Consider the following 26,767-nt stretch of genomic DNA (forward strand, 5'->3'; position numbering starts at 1 on the left):
TTTTTAGCCTTCATTTTGTTTCTCTTTTAGTATTTCAGCTTTCTTATTGCATACTCCCCATGTACCAGTTGAAGAACTAATACTCTATTTCTATTATTTTTAGTGGTTACAGTTAAATTTTGGCATATACAAAGTGTGATATTAATCAGAATTTCTATCCTTGGGCAGGTGCTTAGCCTAGCAGCTAAGAAACCCATGTCTGGGTTGTGTGTGGGACTTGAGCCTTGCCTCCAGAGTTTGCTCCAGCTTCCTACGGAGGCAGATGCTCAGTGGCAGCCATGATACTTTCAATGATTGGGTTCCTGCCACATGGGTTTCCTACACCTAAATAATATAAAGTGCTAAGAATAATTCCTATTGTCCTCTTTCTCTGTCTTCCACAATATTATTTAATATTTTAAACTTCTCTAAGGTGCCAGTTTTCACAATATTTATTTAGATTTACTTACAGCTTTAGTACTTTCTTCACGTACTATTGTTCCATGAATCCTACTTCGTTTGCAAGCTCAGTTTCATGAACTTCATCAGCAGGGGTGCGTGAATGGCAAATGCAGGTATTCCATTCTGAGAATGTCTGTCTCTCTCTCACCCTTGACTGCTACTTTAGCTGCAACAGAATTTTGTATTGACATCCTTCCTCTCTCAATGTGTCAGGGTGCTATCCAGAGTCTACAACTTGATACACTACTGAGAAATCCACGGCCACTCTGATTTCTGTTTCTTAGTAGAAAATCTGTATCTTTACTCACATAGCTTTTACATATTTCTTTGACTTATACTAATTTATTGCAAACTGTATAAGTGTGGATTTAATGTTATTTCTCATTGTTGAAGCTGCTTAGATTGGTTTCTTTTCAATTTTAGAAAAATATTAACTATAATCATTTAGAATACTGACTTTATCACTCTTCTCTCCTTTTAGAGTCCCTTATGCATGTATGTATAGATCTCATCCTTTCCTCCTCATCTCTTAATTTCTCTTTTAATATTTTCTATCTCTTAATCTCTATGCTACATTCTGGGTGATTTTTCAGATTAACAAATACATCAATTTCCTCTTCATCTAGTCTGCTTTTTCCTTTTTAAGATTTATTTATTTATTTGAAAGGCAGAATTACATAGGGAGAAATGAAAGAGAGAGAGAGATTATGATTATCTACCCACTGGTTCACTCCCCAGGTGGCCACAACAGTTATGTCTGGGTCAGGCCAAAGCCAGGAGCCTGGAACTCCATCAGGGTCTCCCAAGTGGGTGTCAGCGGCCCAAGTACTTGGGCTATCTTCCACTGCTTTCCCAAGTGCATTAACAGGGAGCTGGATAGGAAGTGCAGCCGCTGGGACTCAAACTCGTGTTCATGTGGGATCCTGGCATTGTGCTATAACTCCAGCCCCCTATTCTGTTTTCCCACCTTTACACTCTACATAAAGTATTGTATTTCAAGAATTGTATTTATGGGACTGGCGTGTGGCCTAGTGGGTAAAGCCACTGCCTGCAACACAAGCATTCGATATGGGCACCAGTTCATGTCCAGACTGCTCCAGTTTTGATTGATTACAATTCTCACTTGTGCCTTTAATGGTGAGTTTCTTCTCTATGTCTGGCACCTGGAGATTTTACCGTATTTTATTTTTACATGCGCCATGCAATCTTTGTCTAATGCTTTGCTGCATCATATGCAGAATTCCTCCGTAGCTTCTATAACTGCTTAGGTCACCAAATTGGCTAGACATGCTTATATGACTTCTCTAATGAGGGTAAAAACACAAAAAGCTTTAAACTGTGTTTAAATAAGTGTTTTAAGTAACCTTTTTTTTCTTCCTGCCTCTCAGTGCTGAATTTGAAGAACCACATAATTATGAGGCGACAATTTCATATCTGAGACACTCTGGCAACTCCATTAACCTGTGCACTGCAGAAGAAATTGCTGATGGTAAGTCTGCAAAGCCAATTAATAGTGTAACCCTGTGTGGAATGAAAATGTGTCAAAAATGGGATTTTCCCTCTGGCTAGCTGCAAGTTTAAAAATTCACAGCCATTCTGCTCTGCCATCTCATTTCTTTTTTTCCATCTCTAATCTCTTAAAAGCATAAGTAGGTCCAGTTGAGCATCAGTGCTATCTCGTGACTCCTATTACTGCCTTTCCCTCTACCTGCTCTCCTCTCTCGTTCACCATTTGACTCTGCTGCTTTGCCAGTTGTAGATACCTGGGAAGGAAAATCAAGATACGCTGATTCGGTTTTTTTCCTTCTCAGATGAAGATAGAAACTTCTCCTCTCATCTTGTGGAGTATCTCGTGAAGTCCCCTGGTTGCTTGGTTGTATGTAGAGGGTGATAACAGACCATGAGAATTAGGCCCCTGTGTTACGTCTGAATAGGATAAGGGAATTTATTTAATGGTTACAACTGCTGGTTCAGAGCTAAGTCTTTCTGCCCCTGGTATTGCTGACAATGCTCAGACCTTTGTTGAGGGGTAGGGTGGGGGAACAGAGCCTCTCAAAAGAATAAAAAAAATGAAAAAGCAGGGACTAATGACATGTTTGCAAGTAATAAAGTCTTTGTCCCCCCTGTAGTGTCAGCCAGTTCTCCACAAAAGGCATAAACACTATTGTTGAAGTGAACGTTGGAATGAATTGAGCCTGTACTGTAGGCTGTGGGTCTGTGTTAGGTCCTCCATGTATATCCCTGCTGATAGTGTGTTTTCATCACCCCACTGTTAACAATAGGAAACTGAAGATCAGAGACTGAACCGCACACACAAGGCCATACAAGTAACATTGTGTAGAGCTGTAATGTGAAATGGGTTCAGTTGGCCTCAAAGATTCATGCTCTTCCCACAAGTTATGCTATTTCTCTTTTGAGGAAGTTGGCTTTCCTGGGAGGGAGACTTTACTAGAGCTCATTTTGTCAAACAACTTTGTTGTATAGGCAAGAGGCCCAAGGTTCTGGAAGGGAATGCCATTTTCCTAGGAATATAGACTTAGCACCTACTGAATTTTCTCTCCACTCTCCCAGGAAATAGAGCATGGAGAACTACTAGAAAAACTCCCTTTCTCCTAGATTGAGGAAAGTCTAGGCTCCCATCTAGCTGATAAAATGTCAGCCATAAAGAAAGCAACTCCCGCCCCCTTGCACCCAGAAGACACTGGTGCCCTATAATCAGGATTTTGGGCCCTTGTAAAGCAAGGGCTTCTCAAAATCTAAACTTCACACAAATCACCTGGAAATCTCATTAAAATCTAGATTCTGGGGCAGGCATTTAGTGCAGCAGTTAAGATACCACTTGGCATGCCTGCATCCCATATCCGAGTGCATAGGTTTAAGTCCTGGCTCTGTTTCCGAATTTGGCTCCCTGCCTCTGTGCATCTTGGGAGGTAGCAGGTGGTAGCGGAAGTACTTGGGAGCCTGCTGCCCACATGGGAGACCTGGATTGAGTTATGGGTCCCTGTCTCCTAGCTTCTGTCTGGCCCAGCCCTGGCTATTGTGACTATTTGGGGAACGAACCAGCAGATAGAAGTCCTCTCTGCCTTTCTCTCTCTCTCTAATGATGACTTTCAAATAAATACATAAATCTTTTTAAAAAATTAAAAATAAAAAAATTTTTAAAATCATTTAAAAAAAATGTAGATGTCGGTTCAGTAGAACCCCCGTAGAGCCCGAGACTGTATTTCTAGTGAAGTAATGCAGATGCTGTGGTCTATAGACCACTTTTTGAATAGAATGACTGTGGGTCCCATTTGGGCCAGATTCCAACTGCCTGACTTTGTATACAGCTAAAGGTTCACAGGTCAATAAGATGCTCCAGTCAGAGCCTGGACATTTTCTCTATGGACCACATGAGACCCCAAGAACCCACACACTTAAACAGAGCTCCTTTTTGGTTCTCTTCCCTCAGACTTTCCTCTTTAGAACAGATGGGACTACAGGGAGAACTGTTTGTGGGCTGTGATATGGTTCAGATTTGGACATTTACAAGGTCCTCCATAGTAGAAGGGGAAGCTGAGGATTTAAATAGGAAGCTGGACTATAGGCCTGCATTTGTCCTTTCCAGGCAATAACTTTTGTTTCAATTTTTAAAGATGTATATATTTATTTGAAAGGCAGAGAGACAGACTTGTGGCCTGGGAGCAGGCATTATGTTGTAGTCAAGCTGCCACTGGGTTATTTGCATCCCATATTGGAGTGCCTGGTTTGAACCCCAGCTATTCTACTTCTAGTACAATGTCCTGATAATGTACACCCTGAAGGACAGCAGATGGTGGCCCAAGTACTTAGGTTCCTGGCTTTACATTGGCCAACCCTTAGCTAATGGATGAAGATCTCTCTCTCACTCACTCACCTACTCTTTCTCTCTGCCTTTCAAGTAGGTGGAAATAAACAAACATTTAAACCAATGCCAAGTGTAACTGTGCTTCAACAGAGATGGAACAGATAGATATATTTTCCCTGTTCTTCCTCCTACAAGTAAAACCCCTGTGATATAGATAGATGTGCAGACAGACTCTAAAGTAGAAGGTTGACTAGCTAAGGACAGTGAGCCCCAGTGTGTGTGTATTTAAAGAACAGGAAATCAGTATGACTAAGAGATATCTATATTCCCATGTTAACTGTAGCATTATTTGCAATAGCCAATATTTAAGTCAACCTAAGTGTGCATCAATGGATGAGTAGATAAAGAAAATGGTATATAGTCATGAAAATACTGTTCATCCTTACAAAAGAAGAAAATCCTGTCATTTGTGAAAACATCGATGAACCTGGAGAACATTAATTAAGCCATACATAGAAAGATAAGTGCTGCCTTATTCTCAGTTAAATTGGAATCTAAAAAAGCCAGAATCAGGGCTGGTGCTGTTGCTCAGTAGGTTAATCCTCCACCTACAGTGCTGGCATCCCATATGGGTGCCGATTCTAGTCCTGGCTGCTCCACTTCTGATTCAGCTCTCTGCTGTGGCCCCAGAAAGCAGTAGAAGCTGGCCCAAGTCCTTGGGCCCCTGCACCTGCGTGGGAGACCCGGAAGAAGCTCCTGGCTTCAGATCAGCCCAACTCCAGCCTTTATGGCCATCTGGGGAGAGAGCCAGTGGATGGAAGACCTTTCTCTCTGTCTCTCCCTTTCACTGTCTGTAACTCTACCTCTCAAGTAAATAAGAAAAATCCTAAAACAGAGAACGAAATAGTAATTACCAGAGCTAGTGGCTGGGGGCATTGGGAAGATGTTGATCAAAAGACGCAAAATTTAAGTTAGGAGAAATAAGTTCAAGAGACTGATTATAACATGGTAAGTATAACTAATAGAATATATTGTGTACTTGAAAATTGTTGAGAGTAGATTGAGTCTTCTCACCACAAAAAGGTATGTGAGATAATATATTTCTTAAATAGCTTAATTTAGCCATTCCACAATGTATATACATATCAAAAGCTGTGAAGTTTTACTTTCCAATTAAAAATAAATATGCAAAATTTTTCTTGTCAATTAAAGTAACAGAGAAGTATCAAGAACATAGAAAATGAAAAGCAAATAAGCTAGATAGAAAGAAAAACGTAAAGAACAAAAACAAATGAAATTAAAAACAGGAAAATGGTAGAGAAAAATCAATGAAACCACAAGCTTGTTCTCAGAAAAGATCAATAAAGTTGGGTAAACTCTAGCAAGACTGACAAAGGAACAAAGAGACAGATTAACAATATAAGAATCAAAGAGGGATAACATTACAGACCTTGCCAACCTCAAATGGATAATAAGGGAATATTGTGAGGAATTCTATACATGTCAAATGGACAACTTAGATAAAAGTGGATGATGTTGGCTGGCGCCGCGGCTCACTAGGCTAATCCTCCGCCTTGCGGCACTGGCTCACCAGGTTCTAGTCCCGGTCGGGGCGCTGGATTCTGTCCCGGTTGCTCCTCTTCTAGGCCAGCTCTCTGCTGCGGCCAGGGAAGTGCAGTAGAGGATGGCCCAAGTCCTTGGGTCCTGCACCCACATGGGAGACCAGGAGAAGCATCTGGCTCCTGCCTTCGGATAGGCGTGGTGCGCCGGCCGTAGCACACCACCCGCAGCGGCCACTGGAGGGTGAACCAACGGCAAAAAGGAAGACCTTTCTCTGTCTCTCTCTCTCTTTCACTGTCCACTCTGCCTGTCAAAAAAAAAAAAAAAAAAAAAGTGGATGATGTCTCAAAAAGCACCAACTGGGGCTGATGTTGTAGCATAATAGGCAAAACTGCTGCTTGCAATGCCGGCATCTCACATGGGTGCCAGTTCCTGTCCTGGCTGCTACACTTCTGATCCAGCTCCCTGCCAATGCACCTGGGAAAGCAGCAGAAGATGGCCCAGGTGCTTGGGCCCCTGCACCCTCATGGGAGACCTGGAAGAAGCTCTTGGCTTGGCCCTGCCCTGGCCATTGTGGCCATTTGGGGAGGGAACCAACAGATCTTTCTCTCTCTCTCTCTCTCTCTCTCTCTCTCTCTCTCTCTCTGTAAACTCTGCCTTTCAAATAAATTAAGTAAATATTTTTTAAAAGTACTACTACTATTTACCCAAAATAAATAGTTTGAATAGCTGTGCGACTCAAGAAAAATCAAATGCCTAATTTTTAATTTCCTCCCAAATAATCTTTAAGTCCAGGGGATTTCACTGGAAATTTGCACCAAATATTTAAAAAAGAATTAGCAGCAATTCTACATTCTCTTCCAGAAAATTAGAAGACAAGTGAACGCTTCTTAATTCATTTTATGAAGCTCATACTTTCCTGATATTGAAACCAAAGACAGTACAAGAGAAAAAAATTTCAGATCAATATCCTTTATAAGTGTAGTCATAAAAATTCTTGGCAAAGTATTGGCAAATAGATTTCAGCAAGATAAAAAAGGGATTATATGCCATGACAAGTATGGTTTATTCCAGAGATGGAAAGCTGGTTCAATATTCAAAAATCAATGAAAATCACCACATTGACAGGCTAAAGAGAAACAATTGCACAATCAATCCTTGCAGAAAAAGCATTTGAAAAATTCAATCCCCAATAATGACATAAAAACTCTTGGAAGAACTATCTCAATTTAATAAAGAATGTTTTCACAAAGCCTACAGCTAAACAGGACATCTAGTGGGGAAGCACTGTCTGCTTCCCCCTGTGACTGGGAACAAGACAAGAATGTCTGTCTATTCACCACCATGCTACCTGTTCTAGTCAGGACAATACGGTGAGCAAAGGAAATAAACATCAATTGAAAAGAAAAAAACAAAACTTTTTATTTGCAGTAAATGTGATTATCTAGGTAGACATTCCCAAGGAATTTACCAAAATAATACACACAAAAAATCCTGCTAGAACACAAAACAAATATATGCCTCCAAAACAAAACACCAAAAGTGTTTATATTTACTATCAATAAGCACATTGACACTGAAAACTAAAAAAAAAAAAAAAAAAAAAAACAAAAAACCACACATTCCCTTTTAGAGTCCCTTAAAAAGAATAAATACTTAGATTTAAGTGTAACAAGGCATATGTAGGACTTAAATGCTGAAAATGATTAAACAAGGAAACTATAAATGAGTGGATATACTATGTTTATTTATCAGAAGACAACACAGTGAAAATGACAATAAAAAATGTCAATTTTCCCCAAGTGTATAGGCTTAATACAATTCCTATAAAAATCCCAGCAAAGTCTTTTTTAGATCATTATGGATACAGACATAATTATTCCAAAATACATTTAAAAAGGCTAAGGAACTATAATAGCTAAAACAAATTTGAATAAAATGGAATCAGTGTATCCAATTTAAAAACTTATACTACAGAAGAAACACACATAGGCAGAGAGAGACACGTAGAACAGTGGAACATAATTGAGAGCTCAGAAACAGACTGGTAGAACTATAGCCAATGGATTCTTTTTTATGTTATAAAGAAGCAAAAGCAATTCAATAAGGGAAATACAGCCTTTATCAATGGTGTTGGAACAGCTGGATATCCGTAGGTAAAATGATAATAAATCAAGTATGTCTAACACCTTCAACAAAAGTTAATTTAATGGGGATCTTACTTGCTTGCTTTTCCCACCAAGAGTGAGGCATCTACATGACACCTTCCTGACAGGAAGGATGGATGAGGTGGTTTTTGATGTCACCATCAGGTGTTTGTCATTAGACTTACAGCCACAGCAAATGCCAAGAGAACAGGGAAGACCTTCCCCTGAGGGGCAGAGCTCAGCATGGGAGCCTTTGTGGGGTTTTGCCCTCTCCTACAGAATTTGGTGATGGGTATGCAGGATTCCGATGAGCTCAGAGCTCTGCCTACTTGTGTTCAGAGTGGGCCCATGTTTTTCAGATTGTGTCCCACAAGCCCCAGGGATGTCTCGAAGGTTTCAAAAAGACCCTTAGGACCCCTACAAAGAGTATGGTTCTGTTTCTGCTCCTGGGTAATATTCTGTTAGAAAAGATGATTCATAGGAAGGAAGAAGTTTTTTTTTTTTTTTTTTTTTTTAAGATTTATTTATTTGAAAGTCAGAGTTACACAGAGAGAGGAGAGGCAGAGACAGAGAGAGGTCCTGTATCCACTGGTTCACTCCCCAGTTGGTTGCAATAGCCAGAGCTGCTCCAATCCGGAGCCAGGAGCTTCTTCCAGGTCTCCCACATGGGTGCAGGGGCCCAAGGACTTGGGCCATCTTCTGCTTTCCAAGGCCATAGCAGAGAGCTGGATGGGAAGTGGAGCAGCCGGTTCTTGAACCAGCGCCCGTATGGGATGCCGGTGCTTCAGGCCAGGGCATTAACTTGCTGTGCTGCCCCTGAAGGAAGAGATTTGAACACCATTTGGTACCTGAGTGACCTTGAGCAAGTTTTTCACTTCTCTGGGCTTCTGTTTCCTCATCAGTAAAACTGGAATACAAGTAGTGATCGCCATGAGAATTAAGTGAAGTAATGCATTTAAACCCTTAGTATACTGCTTGATACATATAACCTAGTTGCTTCTTATTGTTGTCTTTGATGTTTGTAATAATCATCTCTCATCTCCCGGTGTAAGAGGTACAGGGATTTTCCAAGGTCACACAGGATGTTTGTAGGTGCAGGTAAGAGGAGGGATCCAAGCCATGGCCATGTTGTGGCTCCAGCAGCTGGCAGGTTGCTAAGCAACCCCTCTGCTATGTGTCATTTCCATGCTATGGTAAAGCTATTCACTTGAAAGAAAGGTACATAACTATGAACAAAGTGAGCAGAGGCCCAGAGCTGTGGGTCACATCCTCTTGTTTTAATCCCTTACTTCCAGACCTCTTGAGATGCAGCCTTTTGGACTTTATGTTCCTACCTTGTAGTAAATAATTATTATTGTTTATTCACTTGAGATACACAGAGAGAGCTCCTATCCACTGGTAACTCCCCAAATACCTACAATGGCCATGACTGGACTCGACCAAAGTGAGGAGCTGGGAACTCAGTTCCAGTCTCCCATGTGAATAGCAGGGACCCAAGTACTTGAGCCATCACCTGCTGCCGCCCAGGGTGCACATTAGCAGGAAGCTGGAAATGGAAATGGAGATGGGACTTGAACCCAGGCACTCCAGTATCAGTTGAGAGCATCCCACCCTGTGACTCACCCAGTAGGCCACACACCTGCCCCATTTGGAGTAAGTTTTGATGGCAAACTTGCCCTTGAAGAATGTCCAATTTGCTAAAGAGAACTGTCAACATTACGAACGTTCATTAATTGAATGTGTATTCTTTTCTTTTCTTACCAGTGGTAGGTAAGGCATCGCAGAGCCATGCTGTCATCTTTTCTATGACAGGCTAAATATGTTATTTACTCTCAAGCTGGCTAGAAGCAAATGAGATGATTATTTGTTAGTTCTTTTAAGATCACTGACAGGTAAATAAATGGGGAGATGGATGAGGAGAGTATCATTTTCAGAGTTGGAAAACAAACTCATCCTAGTAATGGATTTGGGGAAATTGTATCATAAATACATTTCTAAAGTGTGAATAGCTAAACAATTTTAAAGGAAGGCACAACAGAATAAAATGATTTTATTCAAAAATCGGCAATAATGAAAGTGTGGAATTACCCAAGTTGATGTATTCTTGGCCACCCAGGCAGGCGTTTAGGTGTGTGTGCCCACGATCCCAACTGAGAGTCCCTGACGGAGACTTAGGGTTGCATTTACTGTATCTATGGGCTGAAAAATACTACAGGTTGCTTGGTCAGTTTTCTAAACTGAAGCTTCAGGACTGTAACAGCAAGAAGATGAAAAGGAACAGAGAGAAAAATCCTAGTGATAGTACACACTGTTTTGTGAGCAGTAGGGAGAAAGCCTTTATAGATAAAGCAAACAAAAAACAAATAAGCCACTTTGAGAAAACTGCATCAGCATCTACGCAGCATCTAGTGCTCTGCCATTACAGCATCCCCTTTACTCTTCCTATCAACTCCCTAAAGTCACGGCCAAGTGGTCCAGTGTCATAGAGGAGCAAGCTGAAGTGCAAAGAAATGAAGTAATTTCTCTGTAATGCTCTGGGATTAAGTGGCCAGATCAGGACTTGAACCCAAATTCTTTCCACTCTTCATATTTGCTAATCACTTAGGTTAGTCTCATGTCATCACAGAAAGTCCACAATCAGAAAGTCAAAAGATAGTTGAGCCTCTGTTGATGGACTCCTCTCAGCCAGCTGCATTTAAGGAAGCAAAATGCACACGGAGCAGAACACTCTGGGACAAGATAGAGTTCATTTATTTGAGCAGGGTTTGGGCTTGTGTTAGCCCTTTGCCTTGCCTTTCTAGTTTGAGTTCTGATTGCTACCAGGAACTCTCAGTGCTCTCTCTTAAACATGAACTGCGGATTTATTTACTAAAGCAGGAAACTGACAATGTTTTTGTGGATTTTCATTGGCTATAAATACCAGCCTGGAAATCTCCATGGGAATTAAACCCATGAGTGACCCCAGAATCTTCCAAATCTATGCACAGAGCTTTGCCAAGGTTAAGAATAATAAACAATAATCTTTCATAATTGTTTTAATTCTAGGTACTGTAAGATAAACTGCCTTGAAATAATTGTTTTCTGTTTATTTTAGCAACTTACGAAGTCAGACTTGAAGAACTCCAACAGGTATTGTTTCCTGTCTCCTCACTAATGTTCTAACTCTGAGTCAATCAAGTGTACAGGGTTGATTCTGATGTAGCTCCTTTTAGGAGGGAGGAAAGGTGTGTGTTTTTGGCCTTCCCCCTATTTCTGAGTTTTTTCTAGACTCCAGCTCCAAAGATTGTGAAGTGTGAGTCCTGAGATGTGATGGGAGGAGATGGCCCTAATCCATTCCCAACTCCTGCTAGGGGCAGCCAGAGCCTTTTGACTTTTAATAACTGACCCTTCCAAGAAGAAGAGGTATCTGACACAAACCAAATGTGTGCAGCTTGTTTGTTGAAGAAAACGGCCAGAGCCTCCAAGGCCTGCTGTCTGGGTTCCTGCTGGATGGAGAGCCAGATGCAACCCTGTGGCATAGCGAATCGCTCCTGGCCTGAATCACAGCCCCAGGCTGTGTGATCTAGAATCTATTTCCTCACCTGGAAGACGGGGATTATACAGCACCCACATCTTTTGAGAATGAACATAAATCCACTTGAACAGTTTGTGGAGGAGGGCCTGGAACAGAGCCTGCCCCTCTCTGAGCCTCTCCTCTGTCATCCTCAAGGTGCTGTGTTCTCCATGAGGACAGGAAGCCCGTTTCCTGTGGTTACTGCAGATGCACTAGTAGAGGCTCAGTCAGTAAGAGGACCAATTCTTGTTGTGCTGACTGAATTGCTGGGAGAGTCTGTAAGCACCCAGTTAGAGTGTTTGGCACATTGTAGAAACTCATCCCATGTTTTTTTTTTTTTTTTTTTTTTTTTTTTTTTTTTTTTTTTTTTTTGACAGGCAGAGTGGACAGTGAGATAGAGACAGAGAGAAAGGTCTTCCTTTGCCATTGGTTCACCCTCCAATGGCCTCCGCGGCTGGCGCACTGCGACCAGCGCACCACACTGATCCGAATCCAGGAGCCAGGTGCTTCTCCTGGTCTCCCATGGGGTGCAGGGCCCAAGGACTTGGGCCATCCTCCACTGCACTCCCTGGCCATAGCAGAGAGCTGGCCTGGAAGAGGGGCAACCGGGACAGAATCCGGCGCCCCGACCGGGACTAGAACCTGGTGTGCCGGCGCCGCAAGGCGGAGGATTAGCCTAGTGAGCTGCGGCGCCGGCTCCCATGTTTTCATAGGGTCAAGTAAAGGTCTACTCTTTCCCCCCAGGTACATTTAGTCTATCCTCTTACCCGTCTCCACTTTGATTTTCTTATGAGTGCTACTAAGAGTTATTCATTTGTGGATATACTTTGTAGCTAGAAAAATATGCAAATATTTCTTATTCCTATGAAGGGGAGTAGAAAGAGTCTACTAAGATGCTTCACTTACCTGGCAACATCCACTAATAATAAAGTGTTCTACAACGGATGGCCAGGCCTCCACCATCAGTTTTGGAAAACCTGCCTGGCTGCCCTCAGGCCACCCTCAGCAGACTGAGGCCTGGGCTGTGCGGCAGAGATCAGGCCTTGTACCAGGCCTTGTGCCTGCAAGTCACGGTGCAGGTTATCTGCAGTCCCTATAACCACCCACCCAGACCAAATGCGGCCTTCAACCAGGGACCAAGAGGGTATGAGGCCCTGCTCTAGAAAAATACCTCTATTGTAGAAAGAGTTAACGATACAGAATCAAGGAAGAAAATTTGGAGTGGTTTCCAGTGAAAACTTCTACCCTAGCCTAAATGTGTTCCAAAGACACACGTTGTGGCTGTCGTCATTGTGACTTTAAGGAAGCATGACTGGGCATTTTCCTTATGACTTGCTGCTAGGCGTTTCCAGCTGGGGAACAAGCTGCAAGTATCTCATGTGAGAGGCTTTCACATGGCCTTTTGTCGCAGGAGCCTCCGCAAAGCTGGGCTTTGTGCAAGTGTGGGGCAGGGACTGAGGCCGTGGGAGTCTTGGCCCTGGCATCCTCACGGCCCCCTGCCATGGCTCCCTGCCACTTCTCTGTGCGTCTCTATCCCCATCCCCAGTGTCTTTGCCATTGGCCATATCAGATGGCCTCATCACAGGCTCAGCTAAAAGAAGGGATGCCCTTCTGCCTTAGTGTTGCCTGGGACCGGACTGGGGGCATGTCCAGCTGGGATATCAAATGACAGTTCAGAACTCTAAGCCCTGGGGCCAAACATGTGAGCGGTTTTAATTTTTCTCAAGATGCACTGATTCCCACTGTGCATGGTGGTGATAAATCAGAGTGAAAACTGGTAGGGACCGTGGTCTAACACTGGTCCTCGTCGCAGGTTGGGTCCCCAGAGGGTGAGTTTCAGAGACTGGGCTTCTTCTGAGAGGGCAGGGAGGTGGGCAGGGCCATCACCCTGATTTCCACCGGGTTCTTCCTTTTCCAGCTTGCCTACACAGCCCCTCCCTCCCACAGCCTCCTGCTCCAGACCCCTCCTCCAAGAGCCCTCTGTCCCCAGAGGATGCTTTTTTTTTCCTCCTGTGCCATATTCATGCCCAGCCAATGAGCTCTTCCCAGCAGTCACCCTCAGACCCAGTGCTATTCTGAAAAGTTAGCCTACGTGACTCGCCTGAGAGAATTTCAGTCACTCAGTTCCTTGAACAGCCTCTGTTCATGCCCGGCAGCAGCCGTGCCAATGCCAGTGCCCTCGTGTTTGGGGGAGATGGGAGGAGCAGGGAGCAGTCTTTCCAGAGAACTGCAGCAAGGCAAGCGCTACCGTCTCCCCACCTCTCCCAGGCAGGCCTCCCTGTCACTGACTGTGGAGGCCCAGGCTCAGGCTAGGACCGCCTCCAGCCCCACCCTCCCCCTCCTCTGTGTCTCCCAGAACCTCAGGAGCATGCTTATTGTGATCAGCTAACTCCCCGTGGACATGTACAGGCAAGTGGAGTGGAAACAGAGTCATGTACTTGTGTCACAGAGATGTCACATGCCCCGAGAGGCCCACTGGTTAAAAGGGGCGGAGAGAGAGGAGGCATGAAACCGTTACTCCCACCCAGAAATAAAGCTTGTATATGACGTTTGTTTCTGACCTCACAGCCAGACTAATAGCTGTGTCTAGTATGGAGGTGTTAGCTGGTTTTCTTTGATGTTTTTCCTAATGCAATAAACTCATTTCTGCCTGCTTAAAAAAAAAAAGTGTTCTACAAAAGGGAACATAAATGGCTGGATTTTATCCCATTCAAATAAAAAAAAAGTGAAAGTATTTTTGATTTTACATATTTTAATCAGATATGTCTTGTACTCATCTCTATATTTTTAAGCCAAATAAATGGCACCTGACTTATCATTTCCTAATGACTTGGGAAGATTCTTGAATATAAAGGTAGGAGTATACATAGTTCCTGTTCTGAGATACACTTGGCCCTTGGAAAAGGACACATTGTCTTCACAGCAAACCACACAGATCTGTTTTCCGTCATCATTTTCTCTTTTCTGGTGATTATTATTTCTTCCTATTTTCAACATCTTTGTGTCCAGCAATGAATCTTTCTTGCAGTCGAGCACATACCGAGCGAGAACCTGCTGTGTGCCAGTACTTCTGCAGATGTGGTAGCACTTGCTCCTCAGAATAACTTGTGAGCTGCTGTCACTGCTTCCATTTTACAGGTGATAACATCAAGGCTCAGAGAGGTCACATAACTTGTAATTCTACTGTTGCTGCATCTCGTTTGCTGGACTTAAATGTGAACTCAGAATCAATGAAGGCCGACAGGGACAAGTGTATGAGCTATCACACCTGTAGTTTATGGCAGAATTTTTGATGCTTAGATACTTTGTTTTCTTCAGCATCTTTGGGTGGAGTCCAAATAATGTATCAGGTAGATGGCGACTGAATAAATGGAGGAGTATGTTATGATCACTGGGACATAGTTTTAGGGAAGCCAAATCTAGGTTACGGAAGAGCTGAGTTTTGATCAGAGGGTGTATTCACGACCAGTGGGCAAGGGAGAATTTCCAGCACTACCTGCACACTTGCCCATAGCTGTTGTGCCCCCTGAAACATTGTTCACATGCCACTAATTCATACTTCCTCAGATGATTTGGAAGTTCTTTTTTCTACAAATGCATTTCTGGGAGGGTGTGTAGAGAACGATTAGTTTTGCTAAGTCACATGATACATTTCCTTAGACATGTACCATCATTTCAGAAATGACCATCAGCTTCATGAGCAGTAGTTCATAGAAATTCCTGTCGTCAGTGTCGGCCTTTGTTCCATATTGAGATACCGCCCCCCTCAACTTTTAGTCTAGTATCTTATGATACGTGACCAAACAATAGAATCTGATTAAGGATTATGAAAATGATGATTTCTCTTTTCTTTCAGCCTTGGAAGAATGTGCCACATGAGGAACACAGGTGAGTGCCATCTTCAGAAGAAAAAGAATGTTCAACCACTGGCTGTCTGACAGCTGAACTGTTTTTGCTTGATGCACAGTTAAGTTTCCAGTGACTGACTTGGTTCGGTTTCCCCAGCAGCTTGCAGATTGCCTGGTGCAGAGAAAGTGCTCGGTGGCACTGCCCTGTCTTTCTGTCTGGCCTCACTGCAGTCCATACTTCATGCACTCAGGAAGCACTATGTACCTACCACATGCCAGGCATCCTCTGATGACCAGGCATTTGTCCACCAGAAGGGCTGCAGTGGCGATGGGGACCAAGCTATTGCCCCTAGGAGCTCCTGGATTGGTGGGAGAGTCATATGACCAATTAGGCAAACAATAATCATGTGAATCCAAAAGAATTCATAATTTCCAGAATGTACCATGTTGCAAATGTCTCTGCACATTTAAATCATTAATTCTCCCCAAATTAAGGATCTAGCTAGCATTGATCCACCAAGCACCCCCTTTTGTAAGAAGCCTTCCTTGATTTCTCTCCCACCAGAGAAGTAACCAGTCCCTTGCCTGTGGTTTTGCAGTAAGGTACACACACATGTGCACGAATGTCACACTATGTAGCATGTTTGCTAACATGCCAGTTCCTCCCCTACCTCTCTTGCCTGGAGCCCCTTATGGGAAGGGACAGCATTTTGTTCTAGGTGTCCCAGGTAGCTCTTGTTCTTCCTGGGTCCAGAGAAGGGCCCTGGAACACAGCAGGCTCCTGCTTGCCTCTTTGGATTCTGCTTTATCTCTTGACCCTGGAGTCATGTTTAAAGAACCAAAGAAAGAAGTTTGGTGAGCCCTGGAGAAGCAAGTATTGGAATTTCCTGGTCAAGGTTAAAAACCATGAAATTCCGAATCATGGGAAATCTGCTGCAGTTGGGTGAATTATTGTTGTCTCCTTGGGTTCCTGCCTGATGCTAAATTCATGATCCTTATAAGTGGCACTATAGTACCTAGTACAGTGCTAGGGAGTTGTGAAAAAATTAACTATTTAGTTGAGTATTCATTGTGCTTGAGATAGAAGTCTCAATCTCCCTTTCTCTCACTCCCTCACCCCTCTCTCTCTGAAACTCTGACTTTCAAAATAAAAAATCTTAAAAAATACTATGTCATCTGTGCAGATCATGTAGACTTTTCTTATGACTCTCCAGACAGTACAGTGTAAGAATGTTTACATAGCATTTACATTGTATTAGGTAGTATAAGTAATCTACAAATGAGTTAGATTCTGGGGCACAAAAATGAACAGTATCCTGCCGTTCACTGCAGATGGAAATGGAAACTGGTTGCTGGGGGTAGGGAAGGTGACTTGCAGGGGAAATGGCCAAATAAATATGAAATTATAGTGTAATATAATCCCTGCTATGGACATTGTGCAAGCACAGAGGTGATGCACAAAATCTAGTCTCAGGCCCCAGCAGTGCTTCCTTGAAGAGTGATGCCTGAGCTAAATATTCAAAGAAGCGTGGGTTGGGCCAGGTGAGAATGGTGGAATGTATGTTCCTGGCACATGGAAAAGGATGTGCAGAAAGAGGGAGTGTTAACTAGTAAAGTCCAGGAATCAACACACAGTTGGATATTGCTTGAGCTTAAAGTGTAGTGTGGTAGCAGCAGGAACAAGCTAGGGATGTGTGCAGAACTGGATCCATAAGGGCCTGAGCTCCTTAATTAATCACTTAGACCAGCTCTATCCAATAGAAACAGAATGCAAACCATATTTATGATTTAAACATTTCTTGTGGTTATACTTTAAAAAGTTAAAAGAAACAGGTAAAATTAATTTTAATAATATATTTTGCTTACATCAATATAGTCACCCCTCAGTGTCCTCAGGGATACCAGGACCCCCAGAGATAACAAAATCCAAGGATGTTCAAGTCCCTTGTGTTATATAAAATGGTGTAGTATATGCGTTGTAATCTCTATGTCTTTGCTTTTACTTAACTCATTTGTAGATTACTCATACTACCTAATACAATGTAAATGCTATGTAAACATTCTTACACTGTACTGTCTGGAGAGTCATAAGAAAAGTCTACATGATCTGCACAGATGACATAGTATTTTTTAAGATTTATTTATTTATTTTGAAGTCAGAGTTCCAGAGAGAGAGGGGTGAGGGAGTGAGAGAAAGGGAGATTGAGACTTTTATCTGCTGATTCACTTCCCAGGTGGCTGCAATGGCCAGAGATAGGCCAGGCCGAAGCCAGGAGCCAGGAGCTTCATTCAGATCTCTCACACGAGTAGCAGGAGCCAAAAACACTTGGGCCATCTTCCCCTGCTTTTCCCAGGCCATTAACAGGAAGCTGGTTTGGAAATGGAGTAGCCAGAACTCAAACCAGCACCCATATGGGATGCTAGCGTCACAGGCAATGACTACCTGCTATGCCACAATGCTGACCCCTATAGATGACATTTTAAAAATTAGTTTTTATTTGCATTGGTTGAATCCATGCACACAAAGCCTAAAGAACACAGGGGGCTGACTGTACTTCCAAAGTGTCACCATTTTACATGTAATCAGTCTAAATGACAGATTTTATATCCTTTTACCCCGACAGATATCCAACACCCTGGTATATCTTACACTTCCAACTCAGTGGGTAGAAGACACATTTCAAGTGTTCAGTAGCTACATGTAGCCAATGGCAACTGCCTTAGCATGAATTTCTGTATCCTATAGATCAGAGAGAATGGGAAACAGCTTTAAAATTGAGATAGTTTATCCCTCCCCCACCACCTTGACTGTCCTACAAGTCAGAAAACTAAACTTAATTCAATATTTAAAAATCCCCAAATCCAGACGTGATACCACAAGGAGAAAATTCCATGACCTTGGGTGATGAGTCACAGTCCAAAGTCAGGCACACAGAAAATGTTATGTAAAATACTCTTCAAATTTACTATAGAAGCTATATATGAAACCTAAGTGAGTTTTGTTTAGACTTCTGCTGTCTCCGACAAGGTATCTCATTATGTAAATGCAAATATTTCAAAATCCCAAATCTGGAACACTGTGGTCCTCCGCATTTCGGGTAAAGGAGACTCAACCTACAGCTGTTCATTAAGATACTGCTGTGTAGAATCTACTGGAAAGCAGAGGACAGAAACATTTACAAAGGACATATATATCGATATGGACAGATAGATTCCTGAAGAGAACTAAGAGCAATATAATTATGGAAATGTAAGAACTGAACAACTCTGGTTTATCAGGTGCTTAAAGGACAATAAGGAGTGTGGATCTGTGACAGGCCGTGAACAATGCTAGGTGTTCCACCTTTACATCACGTCTCATTTTCATGGCCACTATAGAGATAGGCATTGTAACGTACATATGAGGAAAGGTGATTTTTATAAAGGTTAATCTTAGGCTTTTAGAAAGAGGAAGCGAGTGCAGAACTCACTACATAGCCCCTGTTCATCACAGAATTACTTTATGGCCCTATTGATGGGCTAGAGTACTTGGACAAATGAGTAAATGAATCAAGCTTCTTAAAACTTTCTGGTTGTCTTTCAGAACAGCACTCCCCCTGAGATGCCCCCTTCCTTCGTGACCACCTCTTCTGATTCCCTTGGAGGACTCCTCTTTCTCAGTCTTCCATATAAATGTGGTAGCTGAAAGACTGTAGGACCATCAAGCTTATTATAATGGCAGAAACAGAAATCCTCACATGCATGTCTGGGTTCCCCAGCATTTCATTCTTGGTCCATGCTTTCGTCATTTTGCTCTGCACCTTAACTCTCTCACATGCTCTTCCCCTGCAGCCTTCATGTCTGTACTGCTCCGTGCAGTCATTCCTTTGATTAGGGAACCCTAGGTATCATCCTGTGATGGACTATTCCTCCCATGGATTACACTGCTGGTGATACCCATGTGAACAAAATAGCTCTGTCTCTATAACTTGATTTTTAGGTGGCTGACAAGACAGAGGAGGAAATAGAGTCAGATCTGTATAGACACAGTAGAATACAACATAGAAGGACAAAGTGTTAAGGGACCAGAGAAGAAATGACTGCTTGTGAGAATCTTTCCTGATTCTCAGGTAAGATGATTTAGACAAATTAAGAAAGGTGTTGTATGAGGGTACTTCAAAAGATCTGTAGAAAAAAGATGGAGTTAAAAGATAAGTGTATTTTGGTGCAAAAGAATTTTGGGGGGCTGGTGTTGTGGCGTAGCAGGTAAAGCAGTCTCCTGCGAGGTGGGCATCCCATATGGACATCAGTTCATGTTCTGGCTGCCCCACTTCTGATCCAGCCAGATTTTATCCTAACAGGCAATGGGGACTTCGGAGATTTTAAGCAAGCATTAACATCTGGATTCAGCTGGAGCAGGCAGAACCTTGGGGAAGCTGTCTATATGATTGATCTGATCCTAGTCCCTTTATCTTAAAAAAGATTATCTGTGTAAATTCATTTTCTCCATTCATTGCATTTAGAATTGAGCATTGCGTTGTCATGTAAATAAGCTTCATTTTCCCCCTGGTATCTCTTTGCATTTCAGCTCTGAATATGATGACAAAGACGTGAAGGGAAAAGAGCCACACGAATTGGAAGCTCAAAAAAATGAAAAAGATCAGCCTTTCAGGCATCCTTTCAAGGTAGTTGTGTTCTAGGTTCCTGGGCAAGCAGTCCAGTTCAGACCTGGAGCAGGATCAGCTCTAAAGGGTGGTTCCTAAAGGTTGAGACCAGCAGCTCTGCACAGAGACAAAGTCAGAAGGTAGACCAGGCATCAACAGATGTGACAAAAACCCTGGCACCAGCCCCTGGGTTTCCATTTACTAGCCCAGAAGGACTGCGGCATGGAAGCGGACCAGGGCCTAGAACAGGTTCAAGAAGGCACCCAGGATGCAAAATCAACTCACTGCCAGGTGCCATTTCTCTTAGTCCCTTTTCTGCCACTCTTAAAAAGAAATTCCTAAGACCACATAATTTATAAAGGATAGAAGTTAGGTTACAGTTCTGGGTGCTGGGAAGTCTGAGTGCATAGTGCTGGCATCTGTGAAAGGCCTTCTCGCTGAACCATAACAGGGCAGAAGGCATCATGTGGTGAGGCGGGGCAAGTGAGCCACAGAGGGTCTGCTTTTGTAACAAAGCCACTCTCTCTACACTCATTAATCCAAGATAAATCTGTTCCTGAGGGCAGATTCCATGTGTCCTTGCTGAGGTGCTACCTCCCAGTCCTATTTACATAAATTTGGGGAATAGCTGTTCAATATATGAAATTGGGGGACCCAAGAAAACCAGAGCTATGTCCCTGTACTCGCATGACCTTGGAGTGAGGGCTTCCTTAAAACCTGTGCCTTAAAACTCTGCTAGACAAGTGACTGTGAACTCCAGCATCCCATCTGTAAGATGAGAACAGTAGCCCCTATCGGACTCTATCCCAAGTGTATCTTGTTTGTGGTAAGAAGAAATAGGGTGAGTGAAAGCACTTTGGTTACCATCAGCTACCACAAGAACAAAAAGCATTGTTGCTGCTTTAATTAACATCAAACCTTGTGAACGGATGTGTATATATCCACGTCCAATGGGCATTGCCCCCTTCAAAGTAGTTAGTGTGGTGGGAGGCTTATGCAGTAGATACCTCCAGGGTTACCACCAATGCTCCACAGAGTCTGGATATTTGTTTGAGATGTGCCTATCTTTTACTATCAAATTGTACCAGTGCCATCTACTGGGCTGGGTAAATCAAATAGCAGTGGTGGCAGCATGGGCCTGAGTGGTGGTGTAAGCCCAGAGACCAGCTGGGCCAGCGTGGAGGTTTACAGAGTATCAGGAAGTAGTGCAATTCAAAGTCTGGAGTATGTCACTCTTTAAGAAAGACAGGGTCCAGAGCCGGGGAGCAGCACTGGTGTTAAGGCCAGGAGACTGGGGCAATGTCCTTCGTAAGTGCTGATGGAGATCAGGAGGGGTTGATCAGGACATCCGAGAAAGGGAAGAAAGAAACATGACCAAGCATAGTGACCATGAAGAAGCAGGTGTCGGCTCTGTTCCAGTGGTAACTCCGTGTCAGGAGCAGACACGGGGTCAGGCCCCCATCTAACATCTCCTCTCTTTGATTGCTGCAGGTTTGTGATTATGAAACTGTTGAAAGTTGCTTGACACATGTTAGGTGAATGATGTGGGTGGTCTAGCCAGGCAGTACTCTTTGAGGTAAAACATAAATGATAAATCTGTAGATACCTGATGCATTGTTATTTTTTTTTATCTTTTATTTAATGAATATAAATTTCCAAAGTACGACTCATGGGTTACAATGGCTTCCCCCCCATACCGTCCCTCCCACCCACAACCCTCCCCTTTCCCACTCCCTCTCCCCTTCCATTCACATCAAGATTCATTTTCGATTATCTTAATATACAGAAGATCCGCTTAGTATACCTTAAGTAAGGATTTCAACAGTTTGTTCCCACACAGAAACATAAAGTGAAAAATAATAGATGATTTTTTTTAAATGATGATGAAATCAGATCAGACCTATTGTCATGTTTAATCCCAGTGAGAGTCAAGTTGGGAATTGATAATTTCTTCTTCTTCTTCTTTTTTTTTTTTTTTTTTTTACAGAAGATCAGTTTAGTGTACATTAAGTAAAGATTTCAATCGTTTGCACCCCCATAGAAACACAAAGTGAAATATACTGTTTGCGTACTCGTTATAGCATTAAGCCTCAATGTACAGCACATTAAGGACAGAGATCCTACATGAGGAGCAAGTACACAGTGACTCCTGTTGTTGACTTTACAAATTGACACTCCTGTTTATGGCATCAGTAATCTCCCTATGCACCAGTCATGAGTTTCCAAGGCTATGGAAGCCCCTTGAGTTCTCCGACTCTTATCTTGTTTAGACAAGGTCATAGTCAAAGTGGAGGTTCTCTCCTCCCTTCAGAGAAAGGCACCTCCCTCTTTGAAGACCTGTTCTTTCCACTGGGATCTCACTCACAGAGATCTTTTTGCCAGAGTGTCTTGGCTTTCCATGCCTGAAATACTCTCATGGGCTTTTCAGCCAGATCCGAATGCCTTTAGGGCTGATTCTGAGGCCAGAGTGCTATTTAGGACATCTGCCATTCTATGAGTCTGCTGAGTATCTCACTTCCCATGTTGGATCACTCTCCCCTTTATTTATTCTATCGGTTAGTGTTAGCAGGTACTAGACTTGTTTATGTGCTCCCTTTGACTCTTAGTCCTTTCATTATGATCAATTGTGAACTGAAATTGATCACTTGGAATAGTGAGATGGCGTTGGCACATGCCACCTTGATGGGATTGAACTGGAATCCCCTGGTATGTTTCCAACTCTACCAATTGGGGCAAGTCAGCCCGAGCATGCCCCAAATTATACATCTCTTCCCTCTCTTATTCCCACTCTTATGTTTAACAGGGATCACATTTCAGTTAAATTTCAACACTTAAGAATAACTGTGTGATAATTACAGAATTAAACCAGTCATATTAAGTAGAACAGACAAAAAAATACTAAGAGGGATAATGTATTAAATTGTCCATTAGCAGTCAGGGCTACGCTGATCAAGTCACCATTTCTCATAGTGTCCATTTCACTTCAGGAGGTTTCCTTTTTGGTGTTCAGTCAGTTGTCACCGATCAGGGAGAACATATGGTATTTGTCCCTTTGGGACTGGCTTACTTCACTCAGCATGATGTGTTCCAGATTCCTCCTTTTTGTTGCAAATGACTGGATTTCGTTGTTTCTTACTGCGGTATAGTATTCTAAAGAATACATATCCCATAATTTCTTTATCCAGTCTACCGTTGATGGGCATTTAGGTTGGTTCCAGGTCTTGGCTATTGTGAATTGTGCTGCAATAAACATTAGGGTGCAGACCGCTTTTTTGTTTGTCAATTTAAACTCCTTTGGGTAAATTCCAAGGAGTGGGATGGCTGGGTCAAACGGTAGGGTTATCTTCAGGTTTCTGAGGAATCTCCAGACTGATTTCCATAGTGGCTTGACCAGTTAGCATTCCCACCAACAGTGGGCTAGTGTCCCTTTTTCCCCACATCCTCGCCAGCATCTGTTGTTGGTAGATTTCTGTATGTGAGCCATTCTAACCGGGGTGAGGTGAAACCTCATTGTGCTTTTGATTTGCATTTCCCTGATTGCTAGTGATCTTGAACATTTTTTCATGTGCCTGTTGGCCATTTGGATTTCCTCTTTTGAAAAATGTCTATTGAAGTCCTTGGCCCATCTCTTAAGTGGGTTGTTGGTTTTGTTTTTGTGGAGTTTCTTGATCTCTTTGTAGATTCTGGTTATTAACCCTTTATCTGTTGCATAGTTTGCAAATATTTTTTCCCATTCTGTCGGTTGTCTCTTCACTCTCCTGACTGTTTCTTTTGCAGTACAGAAACTTCTCAATTTGATGCGATCCCAATAGTTGATTTTGGCTTTGACTGCCTGTGCCTCCCGGGTCTTTTCCAGAAATTCTTTGCCTGTGCCAATATCTTGAAGGGTTTCTCCAATGTTCTCTAGTAACTTGATGGTGTCAGGACGTAGATTTAGGTCTTTAATCCACGTTGAGTGGATTTTTGTGTAAGGTGTAAGGTAGGGGTCTTGCTTCATGCTTCTACACGTGGAAATCCAGTTTTCCCGGCACCATTTATTGAATAGACTGTCCTTGCTCCAGGAATTAGTTTTAGATCCTTGATCAAATATAAGTTGGCTGTAGATGTTTGGATTGATTTCTGGTGTTTCGATTCTGTTCCATTGGTCTATCCATCTGTTTCTGTACCAGTACCATGCTGTTTTGATTACAACTGCCCTGTAGTATGTCCTGAAATCTGGTATTGTGATGCCTCCGGCTTTGTTTTTGTTGTACAAGATTGCTTTAGCTATTCGAGGTCTCTTGTGCCTCCATATGAATTTCAGCATCATTTTTTCTAGATCTGCGAAGAATGTCTTTGGTATCTTGATTGGGATTGCATTGAATCTATAAATTGCTTTTGGGAGAATGGACATTTTGATGATATTGATTCTTCCAATCCATGAGCATGGAAGATTTTTCCATTTCTTGGTATCCTCTTCTATTTCTTTCTTTAAGGTTTTGTAATTCTCATCGTAGAGATCTTTAACGTCCTTGGTTAAGTTTATTCCAAGGTATTTGATTGTTTTTGTAGCTATTGTGAATGGGATTGATCTTAGCAGTTCTTTCTCAGTCATGGCATTGCTTGTGTATACAAAGGCTGTTGATTTTTGTGCATTGATTTTATATCCTGCCACTTTGCCAAACTCCTCTATGAGTTCCAATAGTCTCTTAGTAGAGTTCTTTGGATCCTCTAAGTACAGAATCATATCGTCTGCAAAGAGGGATAGTTTGACTTCTTCCTTCTTGATTTGTATTCCTTTGATTTCTTTTTCTTTTCTGATGGCTCTGGCTAAAACTTCCAGAACTATGTTAAATAGCAGTGGTGAGAGTGGGCATCCCTGCCTGGTGCCAGATTTCAGTGGAAATGCTTCCAACTTTTCCCCATTCAGTAGGATGCTGGCTGTGGGTTTTTTATAAATTGCTTTGATTATATTGAGGAATGTTCCTTCTATACCCAATTTGCTTAGAGTTTTCATCATGAACGGGTGTTGTATTTTATCAAATGCTTTCTCTGCATCAATTGAGATAATCATATGTTTTTTCTTTTGCAGTCTGTTAATGTGGTGAATCACATTGATTGATTTGTGAATGTTGAACCATCCCTGCATACCAGGGATGAATCCCACTTGGTCTGGGTGGATGATTTTCCTGATGTGTTGTTGTACTCTATTGGCCAGAATTTCATTGATGATTTTTGCGTCTATGTTCATCAGGGATATTGGTCTGTAATTTTCTTTCAGTGCTGCATCTTTCTCTGGCTTAGGGATTAAGGTGATGCTGGCTTCATAGAAAGAATTTGGGAGGATTCCCTCTTTTTCGATTGTTCTGAATAGTTTGAAAAGAATTGGAGTTAGTTCTTCTTTAAATGTCTGGTAGAATTCAGCAGTGAATCCATCTGGTCCTGGGCTTTTCTTTGTTGGGAGGGCCTTTATTACTGTTTCAATTTCTGTTTCAGTTATGGGTCTATTTAGGTTTTCTATGTCTTCATGGTTCAATTTAGGTAGGTTGCATGTGTCCAGGAATCTATCCATTTCTGATAGGTTTTCCTGTTTGCTGGCATACAGGTCCTTGTAGTAATTTCTGATGATTCTTTTTATTTCTGTGGTGTCTGTTGTTACGTTTCCTTTTTCATCTCTGATTTTATTGATTTGGGTCTTTTCTCTTCTTTTTTTAGTTAGTTGGGCCAATGGGGTGTCAATTTTGTTTATTTTTTCAAAAAACCAGCTTCTCGCTTGGCTGATTTTTTGTAATTTTTTTTTGGATTCAATCCTGTTGATTTCTTCTCTGGTTTTAATTATTTCTCTTCTCCTACTAGATTTGGGTTTGGTTTGCTGCAGTTTTTCTAGGTCCTTGAGGTGCGCTGAAAGCTCATTTATTTGGTACCTTTCCAATTTCTTGATATAGGCACCTATTGCTATAAATTTGCCTCTCAATACTGCTTTTGCTGTATCCCATAAGTTTTGATATGTTGTGTTGTTGTCTTCATTTACTTCCAGAAAGCTTTTGATTTCTCTTTTGATTTCTTGAATGACCCAGTGTTCATTCAGGAGCATGTTGTTCAGTCTCCATGTGTTTGCATACTTTCTGGGGTTTCCTGAGTTGCTAATTTCCAGCTTCATCCCGCTGTGGTCTGAGAAGCTGCATGGTATGATTCTAATTCTTTTAAATTTGCTGAGACTTGCTTTATGGCCTAGTATGTGATCAATCCTAGAGAAGGTTCCATGCACTGCTGAGAAGAATGTGAAGTCTGTAGATGTAGGGTTGAAAGTTCTATAGATATCTGTTAGTTCCATTTGGGCAATAGTGTCAATTAAATCTGCTGTTTCCTTGTTGATCTTCTATCCGGATGATCTGTCTATTTCTGAGAGTGGAGTATTGAAGTCCCCCAGTACTATTGTATTGGAATCTAAATCTCCCTTTAAGTCCCTTAACATATCTTTTAAATAGACCGGTGCCCTGTAATTAGGTGCATATACATTTATAATAGTTACATCTTCCTGTTGAATTGAACCCTTAATCATTATATAGTGTCCCTCTTTGTCTCTCTTAACAGTTTTTGTATTAAAGTTTATTTTGTCTGATATTAATATGGCTACACCTGCTTTTTTTTGGTTTCTGTTGGCATGGAATAGCTTTTTCCAACCTTTCACTTTCAGTCTGCATGCCTCTTTGTTAGAGAGATGTGTTTCTTGTAGGCAACAAATAGTTGGGTTGTGTTCTGTGAGCCAG

The 26,767-nt window shown here is 42.2% G+C and overlaps 1 protein-coding gene across 6 annotated transcripts in view; it reads left to right on the forward strand.

Moving 5' to 3' along the window:
- FYB2 (FYN binding protein 2) overlaps nucleotides 1-26,767 on the forward strand; it is a 172,758-nt gene that overhangs the window by 63,137 nt on the left and 82,854 nt on the right. For all 6 annotated transcript variants that reach the window (XM_089337354.1, XM_051856422.3, XM_089337356.1 and 3 more), the window contains exons 5-8: nucleotides 1,830-1,930; nucleotides 11,069-11,103; nucleotides 15,384-15,415; nucleotides 19,943-20,039. In XM_089337354.1, coding sequence (XP_089193480.1) covers nucleotides 1,830-1,930; nucleotides 11,069-11,103; nucleotides 15,384-15,415; nucleotides 19,943-20,039 — 265 coding nt within the window. The remainder of the gene's footprint in view (nucleotides 1-1,829; nucleotides 1,931-11,068; nucleotides 11,104-15,383; nucleotides 15,416-19,942; nucleotides 20,040-26,767) is intronic.

The sequence above is a fragment of the Oryctolagus cuniculus genome, chromosome 7 (genome assembly GCF_051225735.1).
Source record: "Oryctolagus cuniculus isolate XC-2025 breed Fujian yellow rabbit chromosome 7, ASM5122573v1, whole genome shotgun sequence".
NCBI classification, from domain to species: Eukaryota; Metazoa; Chordata; class Mammalia; order Lagomorpha; family Leporidae; genus Oryctolagus; species Oryctolagus cuniculus.